The 25,249-nt window shown below is 36.6% G+C and overlaps 1 protein-coding gene across 1 annotated transcript in view; it reads right to left on the bottom strand.

The window, feature by feature from the left end:
- The window catches only part of sbb (scribbler), a 133,734-nt gene that overhangs the window by 55,144 nt on the left and 53,341 nt on the right, over positions 1-25,249 (bottom strand). Inside the window, exon 3 of the mRNA XM_065368644.1 lies at positions 14,637-16,263. Within this exon, the coding sequence (XP_065224716.1) occupies positions 14,637-16,181 (1,545 nt within the window). The 5' untranslated portion in view covers positions 16,182-16,263. The remainder of the gene's footprint in view (positions 1-14,636; positions 16,264-25,249) is intronic.

Here is a 25,249-nt window from a genome sequence, read left to right as displayed (position 1 = left end):
ATTTTTGATGAAATTTTGTAAAAATTTAAAGTTTAGAAAATCTGCTGGAGGCTCCAGTAATTTTCAAAAAATCGCTGGAGGCTCCAAAACAACTTAAAATTTACCTGCAGTACTTCGTAGCGAATTGAAATTAGTTTGCAGAATAAATTTCAGCTTTCCAACTGCATTTTCGAGTTCTAAAAATCTGCTGCAGGCTCCAGAACTGCTCAAAATGGTTTGAAACAGTTTCCAATCGGTTTGGCATGTCGAAAATAGGGTATATCCCAAATTTCAGCTTTCTTGGTCAATTTGGTGAGATTTTGATTTTTTCCCCTCGTTTTTGGCCTGAATTTGATTTTCAAAAATTCACCAAAAATCGAAAAACGCACTTTAGCACTTGAAATTTTGACTGGTGATACATTTTTGCCTGATCTTTCGATCTACCTTTGTACGGTTTGAAAAATGATGTGCAAGTCCTATGTTGGAACGCAAAATCTGCGATTTCGGCTGACCTGTCAATCAAAATGACCGCCATTTTGTAAGTAGGGCCGCTTTTTTTTTAGTTCAAGAACTAGAAATGTTCCTTAGGACTCCCCCTTTAAGAAAAAAGTTGCAGATGAACGACGGGGGGGGGGGTGTGCAATAGATCCTTAAGCGGGCTCCCCGACTGTCAGCGTCCTCAATCAAAAACATTGTAATTACATACCCAAAACATTTTTTTGATAGTTAGAAATTTTTTCACCCCCCCCCCCATTTTTACCTTTTGGAGTTCAAAACCGAGCTCCACAGAAAGACCGAATTTCGATATATGTATTAGCATTTCTGATCTCAAACCCTTTCCTCCGCGCTTTTGAGGAATCGGTTTTAATTCTGAAGGTAATAGGAAATCAAAGCAAGAATCGATGCCATTAGAACTTAAATTATTATACACTCATACTGCATTTTTCAAAATTTTCAACTCCTACTTCTCCACACATCTTAAAATTAGGACGTAATTAGAGAGAGCGATCGTCTAGAAGGGCCAATTTTTTATTTTGTGGTCGAACGGTTTTCAGAAACAGAATCAGAATCTTCAAAATTCAGGATACGTGTTTTGAAAAACCAAGTAAAAAACTTTCAAAACGTGAGAAAAACACATTAATGAAGAAAAAATGAAAAAATGGAAACAAAAACAAAACTTTTCAATTGAATTAAGAATGCAAAAAAAAATTATGAAACAAAATTTGCAAAAAAAATGATACATTTTTACAATTTTTATCTAAAAAAAATGACATTGAAATTTTTGGAGAAACCACAAACTGGGAAAACTTTTAACAAATTTCAGCAAAAAAGTACAGACTTTGCTAATTTTGGATAAAAAATTGAAAATTTTCTCAATTTCAGGTGAATAAGCAAGACATTTTTTTTTATCAATTTTGGTAAAAAACAAGAATTTTTCGAATTTTTATCAATTTCAGGACTTTAGGCAATCACTGGCAACAATTTAAATAGTTACAAAAGCAACATTTTTGCGAATTTTTGTAAAAAAAAAAAAAAAAAAAAAAAAAAAAAAACAGAACTTTTGGTCAATTTTTGGTCACAAAAAGGGATTTTAGGGAAACAAGACTTTTCGACAAATTTGACAAGAATTGAAACTTTTGCGAATTAATTATGGCAGAAAGTGAGTTTGAATGTAGTACGAGTATATGCTTTCAAAAATTATTCACGTCTTCCTGATATTATCAAAATTTTAAAAAAATTTCCCTCCTCTCTAAGAAGTACATAGGTATGCTTCGGAAGAAATGAAATTTCTTGAATTTTTATTTTTAAAAGGTGAATTCAGCGACCAAAATTTTGAAAAAAGTAACACTGAGCACGAGCCCTGAAATCTGTACCTATCATAATCAACGTCATTTTCCAGAGGTTTGAAATCCCACCCCCCCCCCCACCGCGGCATTCTTTTCAGCCAAATTTTCTGAAAGAGCTCGAAAAAACGCAAAAAATTAATGCAAGGCCCAAAAAGTTCATCCTAGGAAGTGTAATTCCTACGACACACTTCTTTATTCAGCACTCATAGATATGTTTTTCCTTTCACAAAAAGCCAATTTATCCAACGTTTCAATCAGATAAGAAGTTGAGCACCCTCTCCTTCCTCATTCTTACTTCTTAGTTGAAATTTTCAACAAAAAAAATTTTAACCGAGGGGCATAGATATCGTTTACTGGGTTTTCGATCGCACAGATTTCACATTTCAAATTACTTTTATGATTTGAGCCCTCTGGTACTCAACAATAGGCTCTCGAATTTCAAAAAATCAAAAAAATTCGTGTGACCTATAGTTTGTTAGGTTTCCAAATGATGCGCTAGTTTCGAATCACAACTTACTTTTTTGATACATAATTATAAATCACGCTGGACTTCACAATAAGCCTCCAAAGTCCAAAAAATTTCAAGTACTGTGACCTATCTTTAGCTTTCAATCAGAGAAACTGATTTCAAATTTCAAATTCATTACTTTGATCCAACCCCCCCCTCCCTCTCACTCTATTTCCACTCACTCCGTAGTCCGTACATATATTTTTAAACAAACATAGCATTTGAAATTTTTTCACTCTAATCAAAATTGAGAAAACTAATAATTTCTGTTTCCCACAGAATTGGCGAATAAAAAGTCCCAAAATTAGATAAAACTTGTCCCACAGGCCAGATCTCTAAATGAAGATTGTCAAATTTGAAAAATAGACTTTTCTAACAAAAGTTGCGTCTTCAGAATTCCCCCCTCCATCCAAAAAAAATTTTCTCTCGTAAAACTGATTTTTCCAAGCATGAAGATCACTTCTCCCCCTTCTCTCCTCCTCACTCGTCCATTATCCACCAAGGAAATGATCAAACTGCCTCGTATACGAGATACTTAAAACCTTATTTTCTTTCAAAGGCAACTCGTTCGTATAAACAAATACAAACAAAACGTTGACTTACGTATATTATGTATGTACATTACATCCACACACATTACAAACATAATATCTTTGATGCATTTAACGATAATGATTTCATTAATACGCCTGCTGTAACGATACCTACGTTTCGCATTCTCACATGCACACGTCCTCCTCTTCATCCTCCTCCTCCCTCTGCTCCTCCTCGTACAACACACGAGCGTGATTACGAGATAATTCACCATAAGGTAATTAATTTCGTACGTTGATTTATTTATTCATTTTTTTTTTCAATTTTACTTTTATTGAAATAGTTGGCAGTGTATTTACACGACGATAATACCAACTGCAGTCGAACAGTGCACTGCTCTGGTAGTACATATTACGTATACTCTATTCGAATATTATACTCGTACACGAGGATGTACGAATACATATACGAAATATTACACAGTGTGGTTGTTCGGTACACACTCTGCACACTTACTGGGATTTTTTATGGGTTTTTAAATAATTTATATTCAGTTAACGCGTCGCGGTCGGCGTTGTTAGTTCGCGCGGTTATATATTCGTTAATTTATATTCATACTTTGTAACCGTTTCTCTCTTGTTTTTTTTTTTCGAGCGTTATTTGCGTACTAGAATGTTTGACAAAAAGAAGAGAAAAAAAAAAGAAATTAAATTATGGTATTTTGTTACCTGACAACGAGGACGAGTCATAGTCACTCGTCCACACACACACACACTGACATACAAAAAACCTAAATCATATCCACATAGATAGAGGTACACCAAGTGTAGTAATTCGCGCGTATCTGTATGGTTGCTTTTTTTCTGGTTGTTTGTTTTCGCTCCCTCTGTTCCCCTTTACTCGTATAGCTGCTTTCGCATGTCAAGTCACAAGCTAGAGTCTTGAGTGTGTGGAACGTACGCATACCAAGTTTTTACCTTCGTCAATAAGGTACTTGTAGGTTACGGTTGGCGAGTAGAATAATAATGGTCGAAGTACCTACTATACTTGTAATAAAGAGAAACTTAATTTTTTTTTCGACGACGACGACAACGACAACAACCAAAACGACGCTGGTGATCCTATATAATAGTGTAAGCTTGGCATTGCACCGCCACCAGGCCACCACCTTTTCGATGCAAGGGGTCGCGGTCGACGGAGATCTAATTAGCGCCGGCGCGAGCGGAAGAGGGGTTGTGCGGCGAACCCAACTTGTCGGATTAATTACGCGGATAATTCGACGACGCGAAAAGCGGTTAAGTGCCCTTTGATGTTGCCGGACTCGGGTTTTATCTACACCATTCGATGTCGAGTAAAACAAAAGAAATCCATTACGCGAGGTGTTAGATACTGTACGTACGCATAGGCATCGGATACTTACTCGTACACGCGAGCTATAAGAAGAAGAGAAAGAAGAGGCGATACTACCACAGTGGTACGAGTATTTAGAACTCTGTATGTCTATGTACGTGTGCTATATGCTGTAGTACGAGTATAATAACCATCATACAACAGGGTGTTTCGTAAACTTCTAAAATGATGGATGGTGTTTTCATTTTCGTTATATAGAATGATGTTTGAAAGGTTGCTCGGTTCTTGGGGTAACCGAAGCGATATAAAGGGTGCGTTTGATATTATTTTTTTAAATTCGCTACGGTTCCAGAGTCCTCTCTGTGAGGCATATTAGCGACATGATTCCGAACAAAATCTGAAAATGTATCAATTTTTTTGCCACGAGGTGATGATAGACATTTCAAAAACTATTCTGAAAAAAATTCTTCATCCGCAGAATCCTCGAAGAATCGTCAAATGTATTTTTTCTCGAAAAAATCTGGAAATTATAGGGGTTCAATCTAAGTCAATTGAGATTCTAAGCAAGGTGTCTAACAAACTGGACAGCGCAGAAAAGTACGATAAAAACAGGACTTTTTGGTAGGAAATTTTTTCAAATGTTTTAGGATAGGTAGATCTAGAAAAAACTTATTCCTGCAGGACAAAATTTTACTTGTCTTATCAGTTATCAGGTTCAGAAAGAAATTTCATTTTCAAAAAAAACTTGCACAAAAAAGTGATAATTTCTGAACAGGGCAGATTAATTGGAAAATTTTCAACGTTTTTTCAAAGATTTTCAACGAAGTAATTTTCAGAATTTTGCCCAAAAAAGCTCAATGATGAAAGTTACAGGAAAAATCAAATGAAAAATTATCGAGCACTTGCTAGCGTGTTTCAAATGTAAATTATTCGATTTATTTGAAAAAATATACATAAACGCCCTTTTTAGTGGGTGCTAAAGTGAGTGGGGGGGAGGATCTAAAGAAATGGGTTCAAAATTACGAATATGGAGGGAACTCAATTCAACTTTTTCATCCAGATAAAACGTTACGTTTAACATAACGCAAATCGCAAGTTTCTAGTTTTCCAGGTGTTCCCAAAATATAGAAATTGCGAAAAATTGAGAAATTGGATTTTTGAGTACACAAGCGGAAAATTATGTTGAGCTCACAATAAGGTCTTTCAGAAACTAGTTTCAAAATAAATACTCAATGGTTCCTAAAATTAATTTTTAATCACACTTTTGGGAACCCCTGGAGCCAGAAAAATGGTAATTTTTTGGTTAACTAACCACGGATTCGTATTTGGGACACCAAAAAGAATTTTTTGGCGACTTCAGAAGAAAAAAAAAACATCTACTAAGAATCAAGTCTTTTCCGGCAATTTTGGCGAAAAAGCAAGACTTTCTTCAGAGCTTGTACTCAATTTTTTCCAAAAAAAAAACAGTCACTTAATTAACTAAAAAACTTACCAATACGTGAGCAAAACATTTTAATGCAGAAAAAAGTCACTAAAAAAGCCAGAACATTTTATTTAAAATGTACAAAAAGGACTTTTCACCTTTTCCAAATTTTTATCACAAAGGTGAGCCTATATCGCAACTTCTTTTGAAATAAAGCAAGATTTTTTGGTAATTTTTGACATAAAAGTGAGCACTTTTGATATAATGTTGACAATTTCAACAAAAGGAAGAGCTTTTTGACAACTTTTGTCAAAAAAGGCGAGACTTTCGTGCAACTTTTGGAAAAATATTCACTTTTCAGAATTTTTTGTAAAAAATCGACAATTTTTAGTAATTTTTGGTTTAAAATAATTAAACTTTTCAACAAAAAAGTGAGGCTTTTTGGCGATTTTGGGCATTTTTGGCTAAAAAGCAAGGTGAAAAAGCAAGATTTCTTAGCAATTTGGTGGGCAAAATTTTTTGAAAATTGGGTGCAAAAAAGAGTGATACCTTTCGCAATTTTTTTTTTTTGCAACTATACATTTCCTGATACAGTCACTTTTTTTTGGAAAATATTGACAAAAAACGTGACTTCGACAATTTTATCAAATATGGCAACAAAGCGTGACTTTCAAGCGGTTTTTTTTTTGGGGGGGGGAGGAAGTGAGACACTTAAAATTTTTAGTGAACAAGTGACAATTTTTGGCAAAAAAAACCTACGCTTTTTAGCAATTTGACAACAATTTTATCCGTAAAAATGTGAATATATTCGATAATAAATTATTCATTTTTGTATCTTCAAAAAGTAGAGCCAAGATTTGAAAAAACTTCAATTTTTTGAACATTTTTTTTTTTTAGTAACCTCGAAGACCAAAATTTTGAAAAAGTAACCAAAAAGTATGTTTAGTAATCTGAGTAATTTAGTTACCTACTTGAAAAGAAACATCCCGGGGAAAAAAGTTCAAACTTGGCCATACATGATCATGTATGACGACTTCATACATGATCATACTAAAAAATTGTCCCCCACATGCTCATGTATGGATCATTTGTATGAAATTGCATGTTTTATATCATACATTTTATTCTATAATCTAGAAAAGTGTCTATAATCTGGAAAAATGTCTGCAATTCATTTATCCACATTTGTCTTGCATTCTTAGCACATCTTATGTACTTATACCATTCAGCAAATCATCCCATATATTTTATACTGACAATATTTTTATTATAAAAATTCATACATTCTCGAATTTTAAGTATGATCATACATGTTCATGTTAAAAAAAATCCCCGCATTTACACATGATCATGGTTACACTAAATCATACTTGATCATACATGATCATATATGACATGTATGATCATGTGGGGGACAATTTTGTAACATGAGCATGTATGGAAACTTCGGTTTATGTATGATCATGTATACTCGAGTTCATCCACCATACATGATCATGTATGGCCAAGTTTGAACTTTTTTCCCCGGGATAGTAGAAGCCCTGTTCTCTGGAAATTCTGGAAAATAGCAGGACTTTTTTGGAAATTAACCACAACTTTGGTTAATAACAGAAATTAATTGACAAGACGAGTAATTTGGTAATTTTGGCTAGAAAAATGAGCTTCTTTGGCAATTTTGATAAAAAAGCAAGAACTTTTTGGAAATGTTGGCAAAAGAATAAGCATTTTTGGAAATTTTTGCTGAAAAAATGAGATTTTTTATTGGGAATTCTGACAGATAAGCAAGGAGACTATCTTGTCCATTTTTACCAAAAATTAGATTTTTTGACAATATTTACTCAAACATAAATTATTGGTTTTCGCAATTTTGACATAAAACCAGCATTAGGCAATTTTGGCAAAAAAACCTTTTTTTTTTACAATGTTAGCAATAAAGAAAGATTTTCTCCACCAATTTTCAGCCAAAAAATGCAACTTGTTAGGTATTCAACATTGGAAAAAAGCAAGACCTATATTTGGTAATTTTGGCAAAAGCAACACTTTGAGGCAATTTGGGCAAAAAAATGAATTTTTCGACAATTCCGGAGAAGATTTTCGCAATTTTTCCAAACAAGCAAGATTTTTTTCGCAATTCTGACACAGAAGCAAGACCTTTGGAAAAAAAGCAAGAGCCTGTTTGAAATTTAGGAAAAAATTCAATCATTGGTGGCCATTTAGGTTAAGAAATAATATTTTTTGACAATTTTGGCCAAAAAATGATGAGTTTTTTTTGCAATTTTTACAAACAAGTAGGTACCTATAGGCAACGCTTTTTTTTTTTCGAAATTCTGACAAAAAAGCAAGACTTTTTCGCAATTTTGACAAAAAAGTGAGATTTTTTGGCAACTTTGGCGAGAAAGAAAGACTGTAGCAATTTTGGAAAAAAAATGAAAGACTTCTCGACAACATAGGGGAAAATAGTATACCTACAGATTTTCACAGGAAGTTCATAAAAATGTTTCAAAGAGTGTAAGGTCAAAATTCATTTGAGTCTAAAATTTGCTATGTTTTCTAAGAATTAAAGCTCAAAAATTGAAAAAAGGTGAAAAAAAGTCAACATTCTGAAAAACGGAAAAGTATAAAAGTGGAATTTCTAACGATGTAAAATTTGAACTTTTTCTCAATTTTTTTTTTTTCATAGCAAGAAATGTTATTCAATTTTCGATAAATCACCTACTATTGTCGCGATTGAAAAACAATCGATTAATAGGGGGAAAAAAGGAAAAAGATAAAATCAAATCCGAGGAAATGAAAACACACTCGTATCTGTCAAAATCACTTTCGACCAGTCGTGTTCAATGTTCATCGAATTCTTCTCGTCGTCGCGTCGATTCCAGAAAACCCATATGCATTGTAAATAGGTTCGATTTTCGTCGTTTCGTGAGTGGAAGTAACTCGCTAAAAAATTTATTCGAGTTTACGCTACGGTTAGACATTTCATTCATATTTTCCCCCTATTCGATCGGTTGAATGAGTAATTTGCATATCGAATGCGATATCCGCATTATGATGGAAAAGGTATTTTAACCTTCGCCATCATCCCTCTCTCCTTCATTCGCCTTCTTCGTCGTAGTATTCAAATATAAGCAGGGTGGCTCTTTAACGGTAGATTATTCTTCGCATTTGGCTTTTTATATGCGGAGAAAATTCGAGCACGTTTGAGTGTTTTTCTATTATTTTTTTATTTTTCCAACGGATAATTTCTACGACAACGAGGAGTAAAAAAAAAGCATTTATTTCTTCATTAATTATGATAGCTATTAAAGTAAAAGGTACTTGATCGATTGACAAAACTAAAGCTACGAATTTATTATTTGTTTTGGAATTCGAAGGTTTTTGGCTTTTGGCGAATAACGTACTCGTAGAATCGTTCATCTTACTTTTTTAAACCATTTATTCCTGCATATTTTCTATCTTCGATCATCGCACAGTTGTGCAATACGAATTTAATTATAATGGTCGAGGAATTAGTTTTCGAAGTGTAATTACTTTTTTTTTTGTTTCTTTACGGTTATTACTATTACATCGTAATTAAAACGGATCTCATTCCCTTGAACTTTCGCCGTTCGTTTGACAATAATACACGACGACCTGTGGGAGGGCTTCTCTTCTTCCATCCCCTGCTCCTCTCATTCCCACTACTCTATTCTATATTATTTGAATCGCTTTTCATGTTGTCAACGATTGAAAGAAACTTATAAATATGGTTTTAAAACGATAAAGAATTTATTTCCGGTAAATTTAACCTTACGAATGTTTACTTCTTTCTTTTTTTCCCTTCTTTTTCTTCTTCTTTCTCGGGTTCGTTCTCGTCGAACGATATTTTTCTTTAATAAGGTGAAAAAGTTTTACGTCTCGAAATGGGAAAAAGAAGCGAGAGAGTTTTTCGCGTAGTACGCGTTGGGAAAATATTTCCATTATAAACTTTGCCCGACCGATTTGATTGTGTATAAAATGCGCGCAGAGCGAAGAGAGGTGGTTGTAAACCGAATGCGGTCGAATGTGCCCTTCTGAAAAGTAAATTTACAAAAGATGGGGGTTTTAAATTCGAATTATTTATTCCGCGTGGTGATTTCGGAGTGTTCGGTCAGAAGTTCTACAGTCTTCTTTTTTTTTCACCCCTCGCTCTCGGTCTCGGTCTCACACAGTTTGCGAAAGAGAAATTTCGATACGTGCGGAAATTTTTTATACACGAACGGTTGTATATCGTCGTGCTGGTCGAACTGTTCGTGTGGCAGATGGTTTAGCTTTATATAAAAGTTGTTGATATGTATTATTCGACTATTTGTCCAAAAGGTGTAATGTATTTTAGCACAGGGATGAGAATAATGGCGAGCTGGAAATGGCAATAAGTTGGATTATTATTATATTAGGTAGCTATACTGATTTAAAAAGGGAGTGAGAGAGAAAAAAACCTTGTATGAAAATAATAGTTCGAGTGAAATTTGAAAGCGATTTCCTCGAAGCTGTTGCGCCATTTTATCGTAACCTATAAAGGTTTAATTTGTTGGAAGGTGTTAAATTGGTAATTTTTCTATCGTTGCGATTTTTTTCGAGCACTTTGTTCAATCCGAGTAATTTATTCAATTTGAAATTTTATCATGATCGGTTTATTCCTCTCGTCTTTTGCCATAAGAATTTTCAACATCTTTGGTCTTCTGGAAGGAGAGTTGAACTCTGAAGTAAAATTATTTGAAAGCAGTGTTGAAAACCGTTTGGAACCACAACCATTTGGAACCACCACAACCGCTTTTTTAGGTCAATTGAAACGGGACCCAGAACCATCAGAACCGTTTCAAAATTTGGAAAAGAGAAGTACCGAAAGAACAACCATATAAAATGATTTTGAAACAATTTAGAACCATTTAGAACCGATTGAGTTTTTTAAGGAAAGAACAACCAGAACAAGAACCAGAACAAGTTTCAAATAAGAAGAACCATCAGAACCCTTTTCAGGAATCGGTTCTTTTTGGTCCTCTCATCATTGAAACTTCGTTTTTTTTTTTAACAAAGTGAAATAAGAATTCATGTTTTTCATGCAAAATAACCTAGGTAAAGGGGAATTTTCACAAATTTTCAATTTTTTGCCAATTTTTTGCATCTGGAACCATTTGGAACCATTTTTTAATTGGTGGAACAACCAGTACCACCAGCAAAATATCAAAGGAGGAGTAAAAGGAACCACCAGAACCGTTTGAGTTTGAGAAGAACTGAGAACCATTTTGGAAGAACAATGTGAAAGGTATCTTTTGGAACCAAAACAAAACCGTTTCAAAGCCAGAACTGGGAACCTTTTGAGAACCGAAACCAGAACCACTTATTTTCAAAGGTTCTGAAAACCACAACCATCACAACCAATTCAAATCCAAACGGTTCTCAACACTGTTTGAAAGTGACAACCTGTTTTTAAACAATCGAACCAGTTTCAAAATTTTAAGAAATAATCGAAAACAGTTTTTAAAATGTGGAAGAAACTTGTCGTGGATGTTTCTAGCATAAAACCACTAGCTGAAATATTCTAATTAAATTTCTGCATATTTCTTTAGATTATTTTAAAAGTTGTTTTGTGGTTAAAATTCTAGACCAATTTTTGAAAGGACTTGCTTTCGATGGCACTTCGAAATCAAAATTTTATGAAAACAATGAATTTGAATAATGTTTCAGTAATTTCAATAAATACAGCGTTTAAAAAAAAGCAACCCATTTTTTTTGAGGGAGAGAAAAAACGAGTAGAAACAATTTTAAAAGAACGTGCCAAGAAGCTAAGAAGTTCAAGTTTTGAATCAATGTTTGAATTTCCTCTTCCTTTGACCCTTGAAAAACTTCAGTTGATCAAAAGTTTTTTATGAATTTGAAAATATTGCGATGACAAGGATATGTGAGCAGGTAAACAAGACAACATTGAGAGGCCAGAAAGACGGGTCAATGACCTTGAAAGACCCGGTTAAGAAGACACGACGACCTTGAGAAACCATACTGAAAGGTCAATGACCTTAATATGCCAGACAATCAGGCAGACGACCTTGAAAAGCCATATTGAAGGGTCAATGACCTGAGACTTTCTGATAAAAAAACGAGACTTTTTGACAATTTTGGCCACAAACTGAGAATTTGAACAATCTAAGGCATAAAAAAGACCAATTTTTGGCAAAATAAAGCGAGACAAACAACTTTAACAAAAGGAAGGGCTTTTTGACGACAATTTCGGGCAAAAAAGCAGGACCAACATTTTTTGAAAAAAAGTGAGACTTTCTGGAATTTTTGCCTAAAAAAACGACAATTTTAACCAATTTTGTCGAAAAACAACAATTTTTTTTACAATTTTTGGTAAACAGTGATACTTTTTGAGTTCGACAATTTCTGGCAAAAAAGCAAAAGTTTGGATTTTCAATTTTTTTTCGAAAAGTGAAGCTTTTTTACATTTTTCAGGTTTAAAAAAAACACACTTAGAAAAAAAGTGAGCTTTCTTGAAATTTTTTTGTAGAAAAACGAGAATTTGCGACGATTTTTGGCAAACAGTAATACTTTTTGACTTCGACAATTTTTGGCAAAAAAGCAAAAGTATGGATTTGCAATTTTTTTTCGAAAAGTGAAGCTTTTTTACATTTTATTTTTTCAGGTTTAAAAAAAAGACACTTGGAAAAAAAGTGAGCTTTCTTGAAATTTTTTTGCAGAAAAACGAGAATTTGTGACAATTTTTGGCAAACAGTGATACTTTTTGACTTCGACAATTTCTGGCAAAAAAGCAAAAGTTTGGATTTGCAATTTTTTTTCGAAAAGTGAAGCTTTTTTACATTTTTCAGGTTTAAAAAAAAAGACACTTAGAAAAAAAGTGAGATTTCTTGAAATTTTTTTGTAGAAAAACGAGAATTTGTGACAATTTTTGGCAAACCGCAAGACTTTCGGAGATTGTTGGCGAAAAATGATGTTTTTTTGTAGTATTTGTTAGAAAGGGGGGGCAATTTTTCAATTTTCAAAAGTGAGATTTCTTGAAATTTTTTGTAGAAAAACGAGAATTTGTGACAATTTTTGGCAAAAAGCAAGTTTTCTGGAGATTTTTGGCAAAAAATGGTGATTTTTGTAGTATTTGTTGAAAAGGAGGGGGGGGACTATTTTTCAATTTTTTTCGTTAAAACGCAAGCCTTTTTGGCATTTTTAGCCAAAGTAGTGAAAAATAATCATACTTTTTTTTAAATTGAAAATGGGAGACTTCTTTCGCACTTTGCCGTTAGGTTTACAGATGCCAATGCTCCGATCATATCGACATTCGACACCCCCCCCCTCTAATTCTGTAATTCATGAGCTTCCATCTCGATTTTCGATTTCTCCAGTATTTTGAAGTGCGGGAAATTGACTCGGCCATCTAAAAATCGGGCATTGGCATATTCTTCTCACATTAAACAAGCTTCCAAAAAACTCAGGCATCGTGACAAAATTTGAAAAATAAAAAGTAACTTCAGCAACTTTTTTCCAAAAAAAAGTAAGCAAAATGTTCACTTCATTATCCTAAAATTGGTCAAAAGAGAAACAATGGAAGTATCTTCAATGTAACCAACATTTTTATCCAAATTTTAGCATCTCAGGTCATCCCCATTACTCCTCAATTTTTGATTTTTCTAGTATTATGGGGGCATTCCAACAAAGGAGGGAAGGGAGCGAAAGTTGACAATATTTTTATCATCTCAATTTTTCGTTTTTAAAATTTTTCGACTTGTTTCGAGTGTTTTTAATAAAATTACTGCCACACTTTTCCAACAGAATTGTTTTAAAAAAATGAAAATGAATTCATTGAAGACCACTTTACGTAGAAATAGAAACACGAGACACGACATAACATTTTTGGAAAATTTTCAGTTCTTTGAAACATGTTTGCATTTCTCCATCTGATTCTGCTGAAGACTATTTTTACACAAAATTTCACCATTAAGTTAATCAGGTGGCAAAAACAACGAAATTTTTCAAAATTCTACAAAAAAATCAATAAATAAGTACGTAAATTAAAAATGTATAGTCTGATTGAAAAAAGAGCAACGCATTTTGATAAAAAGTAGGAGCAGGACAGAAGCAGGATTGACCATAAGCAGGAGGGTCAAGTCACCCTGAAGTCAGTTTTGGGTTTAGGAATTAAGAATAAAGTTGAGCGTTTAATTTTTTATCTCTAGCTAGAATTTTTTCTATATTTATCAATATAAATCATTGAAAAAATGCATGAAATTTTGTGGAAAATTGACTAATGGGAGAAGAACCGTCGAAATGGGCATAAAAATTTCACATTTTTTCCAAATACAAAATGATAATTTTGATAGGTGATGGTCTCTGGTGGTAGCTCAACTTTCAAACTATATACAAATTCAAACAAACTGGGGATTTATATATTGTGTATTTTGAGAGATAGAATCATGTAAAAACTTGAAACGCGATTTTCTCAAAATTTATGTTTTTGAAAAGACCTCCCCCCTCCAGCCTTTCAATTTGCAACTTAGGTACGTTTTGAATATTTTTTCCCTCAATATGACACTGAATTATGAGTCAGATTCAATTTTTTCAAATTTTGGTCCGTTTTTTGTTAAAAAAGTTACCAATATAGTAACTTTTGACTTGAATATTGACAGAAAGTAACTTCGGTCAAAAAAAGTAACCACGCTATGATGCCTGAAAAATTGCATTTCATTTCAAATCGAAGGCGGACACCTCGAAACGTTCCCTTGGACCTTATATAAGACCTCAAAAATCCGATCTTTGGAAAACAAATATCCATTGATTTCGTGAAATACCGTCGTCATTCATGTACTGGATCCTACGGTGCTTACGACAGGTAGGGTTGCCCAACTAATACAACGAGGTAGGTAAAGGTATATAGGTAAGGTAAGTATATGAATATGTGGTACACATCATATCGTAAAAGTTATTATTACCGTACTAAAAAGCGTATACGTGAAATAAAAAGCGACATTACCTTGCTATCGTTAATGAGGCAATTAGCAGTCTTAATTTTCTTGCAGGGAGGAGAAGAGGGCGACTGCGGTCGTCCGACCGAGTCGTCGGCCGAGGTATAGGCGTTGGCGGTGACCATGGTTTGGGCGGCGTTCGAGGCGCTGGTAGCGGCCGCGATTCCGTCGCCGGATTGCTGGACGAGGCTGGAAGTAGCGACGGAAGCGATCGCTGCTGCCGATGCAGTCGTAGATTGGCTGCCGGACATCGCCGAATTAGCGGCGGCTGATGCCGGTGAAGCGGTAACTTGCGCAGAAGACGTCTGCTGCGTCGCGCATGTAGTCGGAATGGTATTCGAATTGAACGGCGCGACCTTCGAAGACGACGACGTTGTTTCTTTGGAAGGCGACGACGGCGGCGGACCGGGAGCGTTCGGCGGGCCCGGCCCGTTCGTCTGTATCGGATACATCACTCTTTGCACTGGTGTCCTTACGATACCGTTTAGATCAGCGGCCCCGGAAGCCGTTAACGAATTAGCCGTCGATGTGGCCGAGCCGGACGAGCCACTTCCGCCGCCGCTGCCGCTGCCGCCGCCCGACGACTGGTTTGAACTGGACGACGATTTGCCGCCTCCGCTTATGGTGCTTTTGTCGGCGCCGCCGCCGCTCGACGGATGTTTTTCTTTTTGTTTATCGCGCCGGTGACTACTGCCGCCGCGTTTACTACTACTACTGCTGCTGCTTCCGCTGCCGCTACTGCTGTTTCCGCTACTACTGCTTCCGGTCGTCGCGCTATTGGCCGATGACGAGCCGCCGGAAGCGGAACCACCGGTACCGGTTCCGCTGCCGCCGCCGCCGCCGCCGCTGTTGGACGTATTCACCGCCACGTTTGTACTGTTCACGTTGCTGCTGTTGACGTTGCTCGCGGCGCCGCCGCTGCCTCCGGTGCCGCTACCTATCGAATGTTTGCCGGACGAGCCGGACGAGCCTTTGACGTCGGCGTTGTTGCATATCGAGGCGGACGCGTCCGCACCGTTCTGTTCGTTCGACTTGACGATCTCGTGCTTAGCTTCGCTACTCTTGCTGCCGGATTTCGTTCGTTTGATTTTCATTTTCAGGCTTTTATTGTCGACGGTCGCCGAATGCTCGACGGTCGATTGCGAAACGCCGCCGCTGGCACCGGTGCTGGCGTTAGCGCCGCCACCACCACCACCGCCGCCGCCGGAATTACTTCCGCCGCCGCCGCTACCGCCTTTATTCGTTTTACCGCCGCTACCGCTTCCGCTGCCGCCGTTCGCGGAATTCGTAGCGGATGCTGCCGCCATCGGACCGCCACTGACCGATGTTAAATTACCCACGTTACTCGTACTTTTCTCGTTGGTTTTTTCTATATCCGCATCCAAGTCAATGATCAAATTCCCGATACCGATATCCCATTCGTTATCATCGTATTCGAAATTTGTCGTGGTGGCTGCCGCCGCCGATGAAGCCGAGGTGCTGGTCACCCGTGAATCGCCGCCAGTGCCGCTGCCCGCTGGCGGGCCGTCTCTCATAGGCGCAGTCGCCGCCATTCGTGTCTGGGCCCGCTGCCTCGTGACCACGCTCTCTTCTTCGCTAACCGCACAAACATCTTATTTTTCAATGATGGAAGTGCTGCAAAAAACAAAAGCAAAACGTACCGCAAAACATTAGTAATCGACGCATTGACCGAATTACAATATCACTAAAATATACACGACTACTCTAAATAAACATGAATTTTTCAAATCAATTTTTTTCAAGGGATCAGGTTTGATATGGTACAAGTGCCCTATCTTCGATCCACCAAATCGATTGAAAACGGTTTCGAACCTTTCAGTGAGGTCAATTTAAAAAACTAAGGCTACATTCGTGTTCAGCGATATCGAGAACATACTATTTCATGGGTCACACATGAATGAAATCATTTTTTTGACTTTTACCCCATTTGGGGAGGTGCTGAGGGCCGTAGATGGGTCCAATCCAAAATCTGACGTCATATTCGTGTTCAGCGTCACCAAAAACATACTATTTCATGGGTCGCACGAACAGAACACTATTTCGAACGTTTAACCCATTTGGGGAGGTGCTGGGGGCCGTGGATGAGGTCCGATCAAAATTCTGACGTCATATTCGTGTTCAGCGTCATCAAAAACATACAATTCGATATATCACATGTCCCAGATTTTTTTTGAAAGTTTTGCCTAAATTTGGGGGAGGGGGTGCTCCTCCTCAATTAAAATATCCCATCTTGAAAATTGAATATTTCGAAAAAACATCAAAAAGTACATCTATGGAAATTTTTTCAGAATTTTAAATGGCAGCTTCCACTTACAGCGCCATTTTAAAATTTTAACTTTGAATTTGAAAGTTCAACTTTCAACTTTTGAAAATTCCAAAATACTTAAAAAGTTCAAAATAGAATGCCCTTTCAAACTGAGAAATCAGTTTTGATCAAAGTATCATAGCTTTGGAGGTGTGCGCTGCTGAAGTTGAGTACCTCGAGACATTGTAAAAATAATTGAGCCCCCCCCCACCCCCATTAATCCACTGAAGGGGCTAGGACCAAACTGATTGCGGGTTCTTACTTTATGGGATGAGTAGACATTGTAAAAAAAAAATTGAGCGCAATCGAAGGACATAACTCAAAAACGTTGGTCGAATTGAGATGGAATGACTCTTACTGTTTTCACTACCTACATTTTTTCAACCAAATTTTTAGAACGCTCTTCACTCGACCCCCCTCCCCCTTCCCGATACCTCTCACACACAAAAAAAAGTCAACAAAGCCAAAAAATTGAAATAAAATTAGTGCACAAAGTATTTTTCAATTTGAATCAAAATTATGAACTGATGCCAATTTCATCAAAAATGATGAACTTTTTAAAAATAACTTGAAGGTTTTTATTGAGCGTTTGAATTTTTTCCCTACCTTTTTGACTACCACTAATTTTTCACTGCTTTCACTACTTTTTCAGAACTTTCACCACCTGTTAGATACCCTAGGGTCGTATTTTGTAGTCACAAGTTGAGGAAGTTTGGGCGATATTTCGAGTCTGCGCATCCGAAAGAGTGTTTTTCGGGTCTAAAATTTTCTAAAAATTGTCCAAAAATAGTTGAAAAAAAACGATTGGGCAGCACAACTTTGGGAATCGTCTGACTTTTCTAGTCACACATTGAGTTTCCTAGAGTTCAGAAACGATTTCGAGTCGACGTACCCAAAAGGGTATTTTTTGGCCACAAAATGTTTTTCAAAAAACTATCCAAAAATGGTCGAAAAATCCGATTGAGCCACAACAATTTTGAGGATCGTTTTTTCTTGTCACAATAATATGAATTTTTTAGAGTTTGAGCACGATTTGCTGTTTCAGGGACCAAAATTTTCGAAAAATTTCCCCAAAAATGGTGAAAAAAGACGATGGGGCAGCTACAACTTCGAGAACCATCTTCTCTAATTTCATTCTGGATTTCCAGGAGTTTGGGTACGATTTCGAATCTGCTTATCTGATAATAATGTACTTTTTTGGGCCCTGCCCAACATCTCCAAAAAATTGTTCAAAAATGGTCGAAAAAACGATTGGACTGCTATATTTTTGGGAATCATTTTTTCTGGACACAAATCAAGTTTCCTGGAGTTTACGAACGACTTAAGAGTGACGATTATCCAAAAGTGTATTTTCTGACCTCAAAATAATTTTCAAAAAATTATTCAAAAATGGTCGAAAAAAGCGATTGAGCTGCTACATTTATATGGAAAACATCCACTTTTAAACTAATTTTTCGATCTTTCGAGCTTCCAAAAAAAAAAATCAATTCAACATAATTTGGAAAAATTCTTCAAAGTTGATTTGTTTTCTTTTCAAAGCCACCGTGAGTACCCCAGCAACACGAAGAAATAGCCGCATATCTATCAAAGACCTTCGTCGATTCAATTATCGTGCAAATTCGCCCGAAAAAGCCCGCTGCGTCGCTTCTCGTTCATTCCCCGGGGGATCCATTATTATTTCTGGCTAACGTGGCACACTCTTATATATACTCGTATACTCGCTCTTTGTTTCTCTCTCACACTCATTATATCTATGTACGTGTTTCTCTTTCGCGGTTAATTCGGCGTACTACGCGGTGTTTATTTTTACGCCGGAGCCGCGGTCATACCTCCCGCTGCCGCTCGCCCCACTTCTCGCCTTTTCTTCTCCGGCTCGCGGGCTCGGGCTCGCGTATTACATACACAAAACGTGTGCAACCTACACGTAACGCATAAATCATTACATTCGCGTTTAACCAGTAAAATACAAATTAACGTTAATTAAACTTTTAACACTACGCCAAGCAAAACGTCGAATGTGTACTTGTACAGTGTTCTCCACTCGACGTACCCGTCTCTGCCCCTGCCACTGCTGCCCCCATCGTCGAGCGTCGACGACGACGTCGGACGTCGTTTCTCCACTTCGCCCTTCGCCCTCCATTCTACGAGTACACACGTCGCGTCACATGCGAGATCCGTTTAATTTAACGTCGAATAATTGTTCGCGCCTCGTTCCAACTCTCTTACGTGGGTATGAGCATGGGTATTGGGTACGTAAACGTATATGCTTGACATTACGTCACCGATGCGAGTTAATTATTATCGATCGATTTTCACTTTAAAATACACCTATATGAAGGTAGGGTACTTGCCAGAGCATAATTTCGATGCACGTGATTGGTAATAAGAAAATTTCAGCTCGAAAATCCAAAGAGTAAAGCCAGTTCTTTCAAAGGGACAATACTTGTATAGTTGGGCAATTCCACCTCAATTCGACCAACGTTTTTGAGTCTGTCCAACGATTTTTTTCAATTTTTTTTTACATTGTCTAGTGTCTACCTACCCAATCAGTAAGAAACCCGCAATCAGTTTGTCCCCCGGCCCCTCAGGGGGCGGGTGAGGGGCTTCAATTCTTTTCACATTGTCTCGAGGTACTCTTTGGGAAGGTGCTGGTAGTCGGGGAGCCCACATAAGGATCTATTGCACCCCCCCATCCCGTCGATCCTTCGGGACAACTTTTTTATTAAAAGGGGAATTCTAAGGAACATTTCTAGTCCTTGTACTCAAAAAAAAGTAGCCCTACTCACAAAATGGCGGCCATTTTGATTGACAGGTCAGCCGAAATCGCAGATTTTGCGTTCCAACATAGGACTTGCACAAAATTTTTCAAACCGTACAAAGGTAGATGGAAAGATCAGACAAAAATTCATCCCATGTCAAAATTTCAAGTGCTAAAGTGCGTTTTTCGATTTTTGGTGAATTTTTGAAAATCAAATTCAGGCCAAAAATGAGGCGAAAAAATCAAAATTGTGCCAAATTGACGTAGAAAGCTGAAATTTGGGATATACCCTATTTTCGACATGCCAAATCGATTGGTAACTGTTTCAACCCGTTTTAAGGAAACCTGGAGCCTCCAGCAGATTTTTAGAACTCGAAAAATGAAGTTAGAAAGCCCAAATTCATTCTGTAAATAAATTTCCATGCGCTACAAAGTCGACTGCAGGTGGATTTCAAGTCGTTTTGGAGCCTCCAGCTACTTTTTGAAAAGTTTTATGGCGCTTCTGGAAAATTGGAATTTCCAAAAAGTAGCTGGAAGCAAACCATTAATTGAAATCACTATGCAGTCTACTTCATATCGAATTGAAATTAGTTTGCGAAGTAAATTTCAGCTTGCCAACTCCATTTGATAAAATGTAGTGGAAATTTCAAGTTTAAAAAATCTGGTGGAGACTCCAGTCAATTTCAAAACGTCGCTGGACGCTCCAAAACGACTTGAAATCCACCAGCAGTCGACTTCGTAGCGTTTGGAAATTAGTTTGCAGAATGAATTTCGGCTTTCCATCTCCGTTTGATGAAATTTTGGGAAATTTTGAGTTTCAAAGATCTACTGGAGGCTCCAGTAGTTTTCAAAAAGTCGCTGGAGGCTATAAAACGACTTGAAATTCACACGCAGTTGACTTCGTAGCATATTGAAATTAGTTTGCAGAATGAATTTCGGCTTTCCATCTTCATGTGATGAAATTTTGTGAGAATTTCGAGTTTCAAAAATCTGCTGGAGGCTCCAGAACTGCTTAAAACGGTTTGAAATAGTTTCCAATTGATTCGGCATGTCAAAAATAGGGTATATCCCAAATTTCTGCTTCCTCGGTCAATTTGTTAAAATTTTGATTTTTCCCCTCATTTTTGGCGTGAATTTGATTTTCAAAAATTCACCAAAAATCGAAAAACGCACTTTAGCACTTCAAATTTTGACAGGTGATAAATTTTTGCCTGATCTTTCGATCTACCTTTGTAGGGTTTGAAAAATTTTGTGCAAGTCCTATGTTGTAACGCAAAATCTGCGATTTCTGCTGACCTCTGTCAATCAAAATGGCCGTCATTTTGTAAGTAGGACAATTTTTTTTTGAGTACAAGGGCTAAAAATGTTCTTTAGGATTTCCCCTTTTAGAAAAAAGTTGTCCCAGAGGATCGAGGAGGGGGGGTGCAATAGATCCTTATGCGGGCTCCCCGACTCTATGGAGACCGTGCATGGGTCCAATCAAAAATCTGACTGACGTCATATTCGTGTTCAGCGTCACCAAAAACAAACTATTTTATGTATCGCACGAACAAAACACTTTTTTCGAACTTCTACCCCATTTGGGGAGGTGCTGGGGGCCGTGAATGGGGTCCAATCGAAATTCCGACGTCAAATTTGAGTTCAGCGTCACCAAAAACATAGAATTCGATATATCACATGCCCCAGATTTCTTTTGAAAGTTTTGCCCTAATTTGGGGGAGGAGGTGCTCACCCATCATTAAAAAATCTCACCTCGAAAATTGAATATTTCGAAAAAGCATCAAAAGGAACACCTATGGAAATTTTTTCAGAATTTTAAATGGTAGCTCTCACTTACAGCACCATTTTGAAATTTGAAATTTCAATTTGAAAGTACTTTTTGGCAATTTTTGGTAAAAAGCAAGACTCCGACCATTTCAAAAAAAAAAAAAAAGATTTTTAAAAATTTCTGGGGGAAAAGCAAAATTTACCCAAAGCTTTCACATTTTTACCACAAACGGAAAAAACTGCAAATAAACTTCACTTTTTTGCTGAAAATTTCTAAAAAAAAGTTTCACATTAATTGGCAAAAAAAAACTCCATGAAAAAAATTAAAAATTGCCATAAAATTTTTTTTCAATTTTTTCAATTTTCAAAAATTTGCCAAAAATCCAAAAATGAACTCGACTACTTAAAATTTTGGTCAACAGAATTTTAGAACGTGCTCTTTCAGTCTAGCTTGATTTCATTCAAATCGTAGAGTGTGAGTTCGGAGGTTCCTTGATAAATTTGAATATCAAAATCATGATTATAGACTTTCTAATCCTGATGTTTCCTCTGTTCTGAGAAAATCCAGTCCACAAAATATACGAATGACAGTAATTTGACACGAACCCAAAAACACAAAAATCATCCACCCCTCCTCCCCTCTCACACTTTCTACCCAAACTTACGAAAATCAATACTAGCGAATGGACCAACTCCCAAGTCTATAATTTTCAATCCCTTTTTCCAACCAAAGATTTTCATTCTATAAGCGTAAGTATACATAGATAACACTAACACGAAACAACCTTTTTACTCGTCCTTTCCTTACCCTGTTCCTCACTCGTTCCTCGAGACACCTCGACACGAGAAATCGCACCATGGTCTTTGGAAGTTTATATTGCTGTTGTTGTTATTGTTATTTCCTACCCGCCGCCGTCCCGTCCAACCCTCTGCTTCGCGTATCTTCTCAATAAAGGAGACACCGCGCGCGGTAATTGGATTAATTGAAGGAAAATGCTTTACGATGCGCGGTCGTCTCTTTCTTTCCCGTTTCGTATCTCTGTTTCTCTCTGTATACGTTTTGTTCGTGTATTATACTCGTACTAGTATCTTACTATACACGAGAACCCGAGAGTTATTCGCTTTATTTTTAATTACTTTATTAGCATGTAATTAAAATGCGACCCACGTTTGCGGTAGAAATTAGTAACAAAGCTGTTTAACTATTTAACCTTTTATATATATTTTTTTGCTTCGACTTCCCTTTTTCTTTTTCGTTTGCATTCCTTTTTTTTTTTTCATTTTCATTTTTCCATTAAAAAAGTGTCGGTACTCGAGAGAATATAAACTGTACCATTTTTTTTTCGCTTTTTTTTTTATTTCGGCGGCCACTCGAAATCGAAAAATATTAAATTACTCGATATTGAATATGTAAATTCTCGCGAATTATACGTCGCTGGTGCTGGTCGTCGTCGTATACGATATATACGTGCGCGTTTTTCCTGCAGATCGATTCGATTAAGTAGCAGAGGGAAAAAAATACTCTAGACTGGCTGGTGCAGGAGGAGAGGAATTTTTATACCACTTGACACATGGAGAGGTGTTCCGCGTACAAGAACGTCGTTTTCATTTCATTTTTCGAATTGTCGTCTCGTCGTCGTTATCGAGGAAAAAAATCGAATAAAAAATTCACCCGGCAAATAGAAAAGCATGAGGAAGAGTTAAGGGAATCACGTATTTCAGTTTCGAATTTTCCAACACGTCGAATACGAATACCACCTACGCCTACGCATCGCGTATATTTTTTACGTGTATTTCTCATCGTACATGAGCTGAGTCGCGAGTATCAGCTCAAATAGGACTTATTTGCTCAGAAAACGTCGTTGCGGAAAACGAATGCGTGAGTAGTTTTCACGCTTATTCGACGTATGTAGGTAATAGGTATGTCTATGTATTTTGAAGGCTCGTCAACCAACAAATTCGTCGTGCATGGTTAATACACTGGATGCTGAGTGAGTGCAGGATGAGGATGAGACCATAGAGTACGGAAAAACAGACACAATGTTCGATTAATTGAAAATTCAACCTTAGATAACGATCTGCCGGATGACAACCAACGGTAACATAAAAACATTACAATCAGTAAGTACACGCTCGAAAACACCATACGATAATTGAAATATTCGCTGTGATTGACGACACGTCTGGAAATTACAGGAAAAAAAACAAATGCACGTATACGTATAGCTCAGCGACAGAAAATATCCACACATTATTACACGTGAATTTGCAATTGACACCGTTAATTTGGTCGTTTTAGTCATCTCCCCCTCCCTCCCTCCCTCTGTGTTTCCTCCATTGACTCATACGCAGCTGTATCGAGCATAAAAACAAAACACATTTTGGCCATTAACCCAAATATCAGCGTAATGATGAACGCGTGCAGTCATTCTAAAATTCAACAAAAATTTTGAAAAATCTTCACTTTTTGCCAATAATTTGAAGACCTGCTTTTTTCGAACATTGTAATAATCATGCTATTTGCTCAAAATTGCCGAAAATTTTCACTTTTCTACCAAGATTTTCCAATATGCTAATAGTTGTCGAAACGTCTTAATTTTTTCGGAAAATCAGCCAGAAGTCTCGTTTCTTTGCCAGAAGTTGTCAAAAAGCCTTGCATTTTGCTACTATATGTATATTAAATTGTCAAAATCTTTAATTTTTTTTTTCAGAATTCTCACTTTTTTCACTTGTTGAAAAAAAAGGAACTTTTAGTTTTGTTTTTTTGCGAAGCTTTCGGGCAATTTTTACAAAAACGAAAGACTTTTTGGAATTTTTCGCAGAAAAGCAACAATTTCCAGCAATTTTTGAAATAAAACGAGAAAGATATATCAACATTTTCTCCTTTTGTTTTTTTTAAAAAGCTACTCAAAAATTCGGAAAAATTATATTTTTGAAAATTTAAAATAAAAAAGTAACGTCAAGTAACCAAATTTTTAAAAAATTCCTCTCCCGTTCAAAAATTGCTAAATTCATGCCATTCTGGAATCTCCAGTGAGTTTTCAATTTTCTGCAAAAATTTTTAATTGCGCTGGAATGATCAAAAATCAAATTTTAGCATCTAAAACTTAGGTTAGTGCTTCGATTGGACATTCTCTCGACCATTTTAGGTCGTTACCATAAAATTCCAGGAAAGCCAGAACAAAAGTAAGTTTACAACCAATTTTCAAACTCCAGAATTTTTTAAAATCAAATTTTCAAAAACGTGAATTGCGAATATATTTTTTTTGTAAGAACATCGTCTAGTGAATCTTATTTCTACATGATCACTAGAGCCTCCAGCCAGTGTTCAGCTTTCTCCAAAAATCTCAAATAGCTCAAAAAATAGACGAAAAATGAATTTTAGCAGCAATAACTGGTTGGTGTTCTTGGAACACCCTTTTAACTACTTTTAGGAGGTTACAGCAGAATTCCAGGAACGCAACTTCAAAAATAAATTTTTGACTTATGTATCTGTAAATTCAAAAAAAAAAAGAAGCAAAAATAGAGTGACTAACGAAACTCCCACACAAAAAATCGAGACTTTGACATGGTCGATTTTTCACACATTTGCCGCATGAAAATATCCCCCCCCCTCCCAAAAAAAATTAAATAACTTGAAACTGCGAGGAAATTGAACAGGGTGGCCATTTTTCAGCTGGAGCCTCCAGAATGACCTAAAACTGGAAGTTTCTGATGTTGGGAGGGGGGAGGGGGGTTGAAAAAAAATACATAATTAATTAATTAATGTC

Source organism: Planococcus citri, chromosome 5 (assembly GCF_950023065.1).
Source record: "Planococcus citri chromosome 5, ihPlaCitr1.1, whole genome shotgun sequence".
Lineage (NCBI taxonomy): Eukaryota > Metazoa > Arthropoda > Insecta > Hemiptera > Pseudococcidae > Planococcus > Planococcus citri.
Note: the sequence above shows the minus strand (reverse complement) of the source record. Positions and strands in the feature narration are given on the sequence as shown.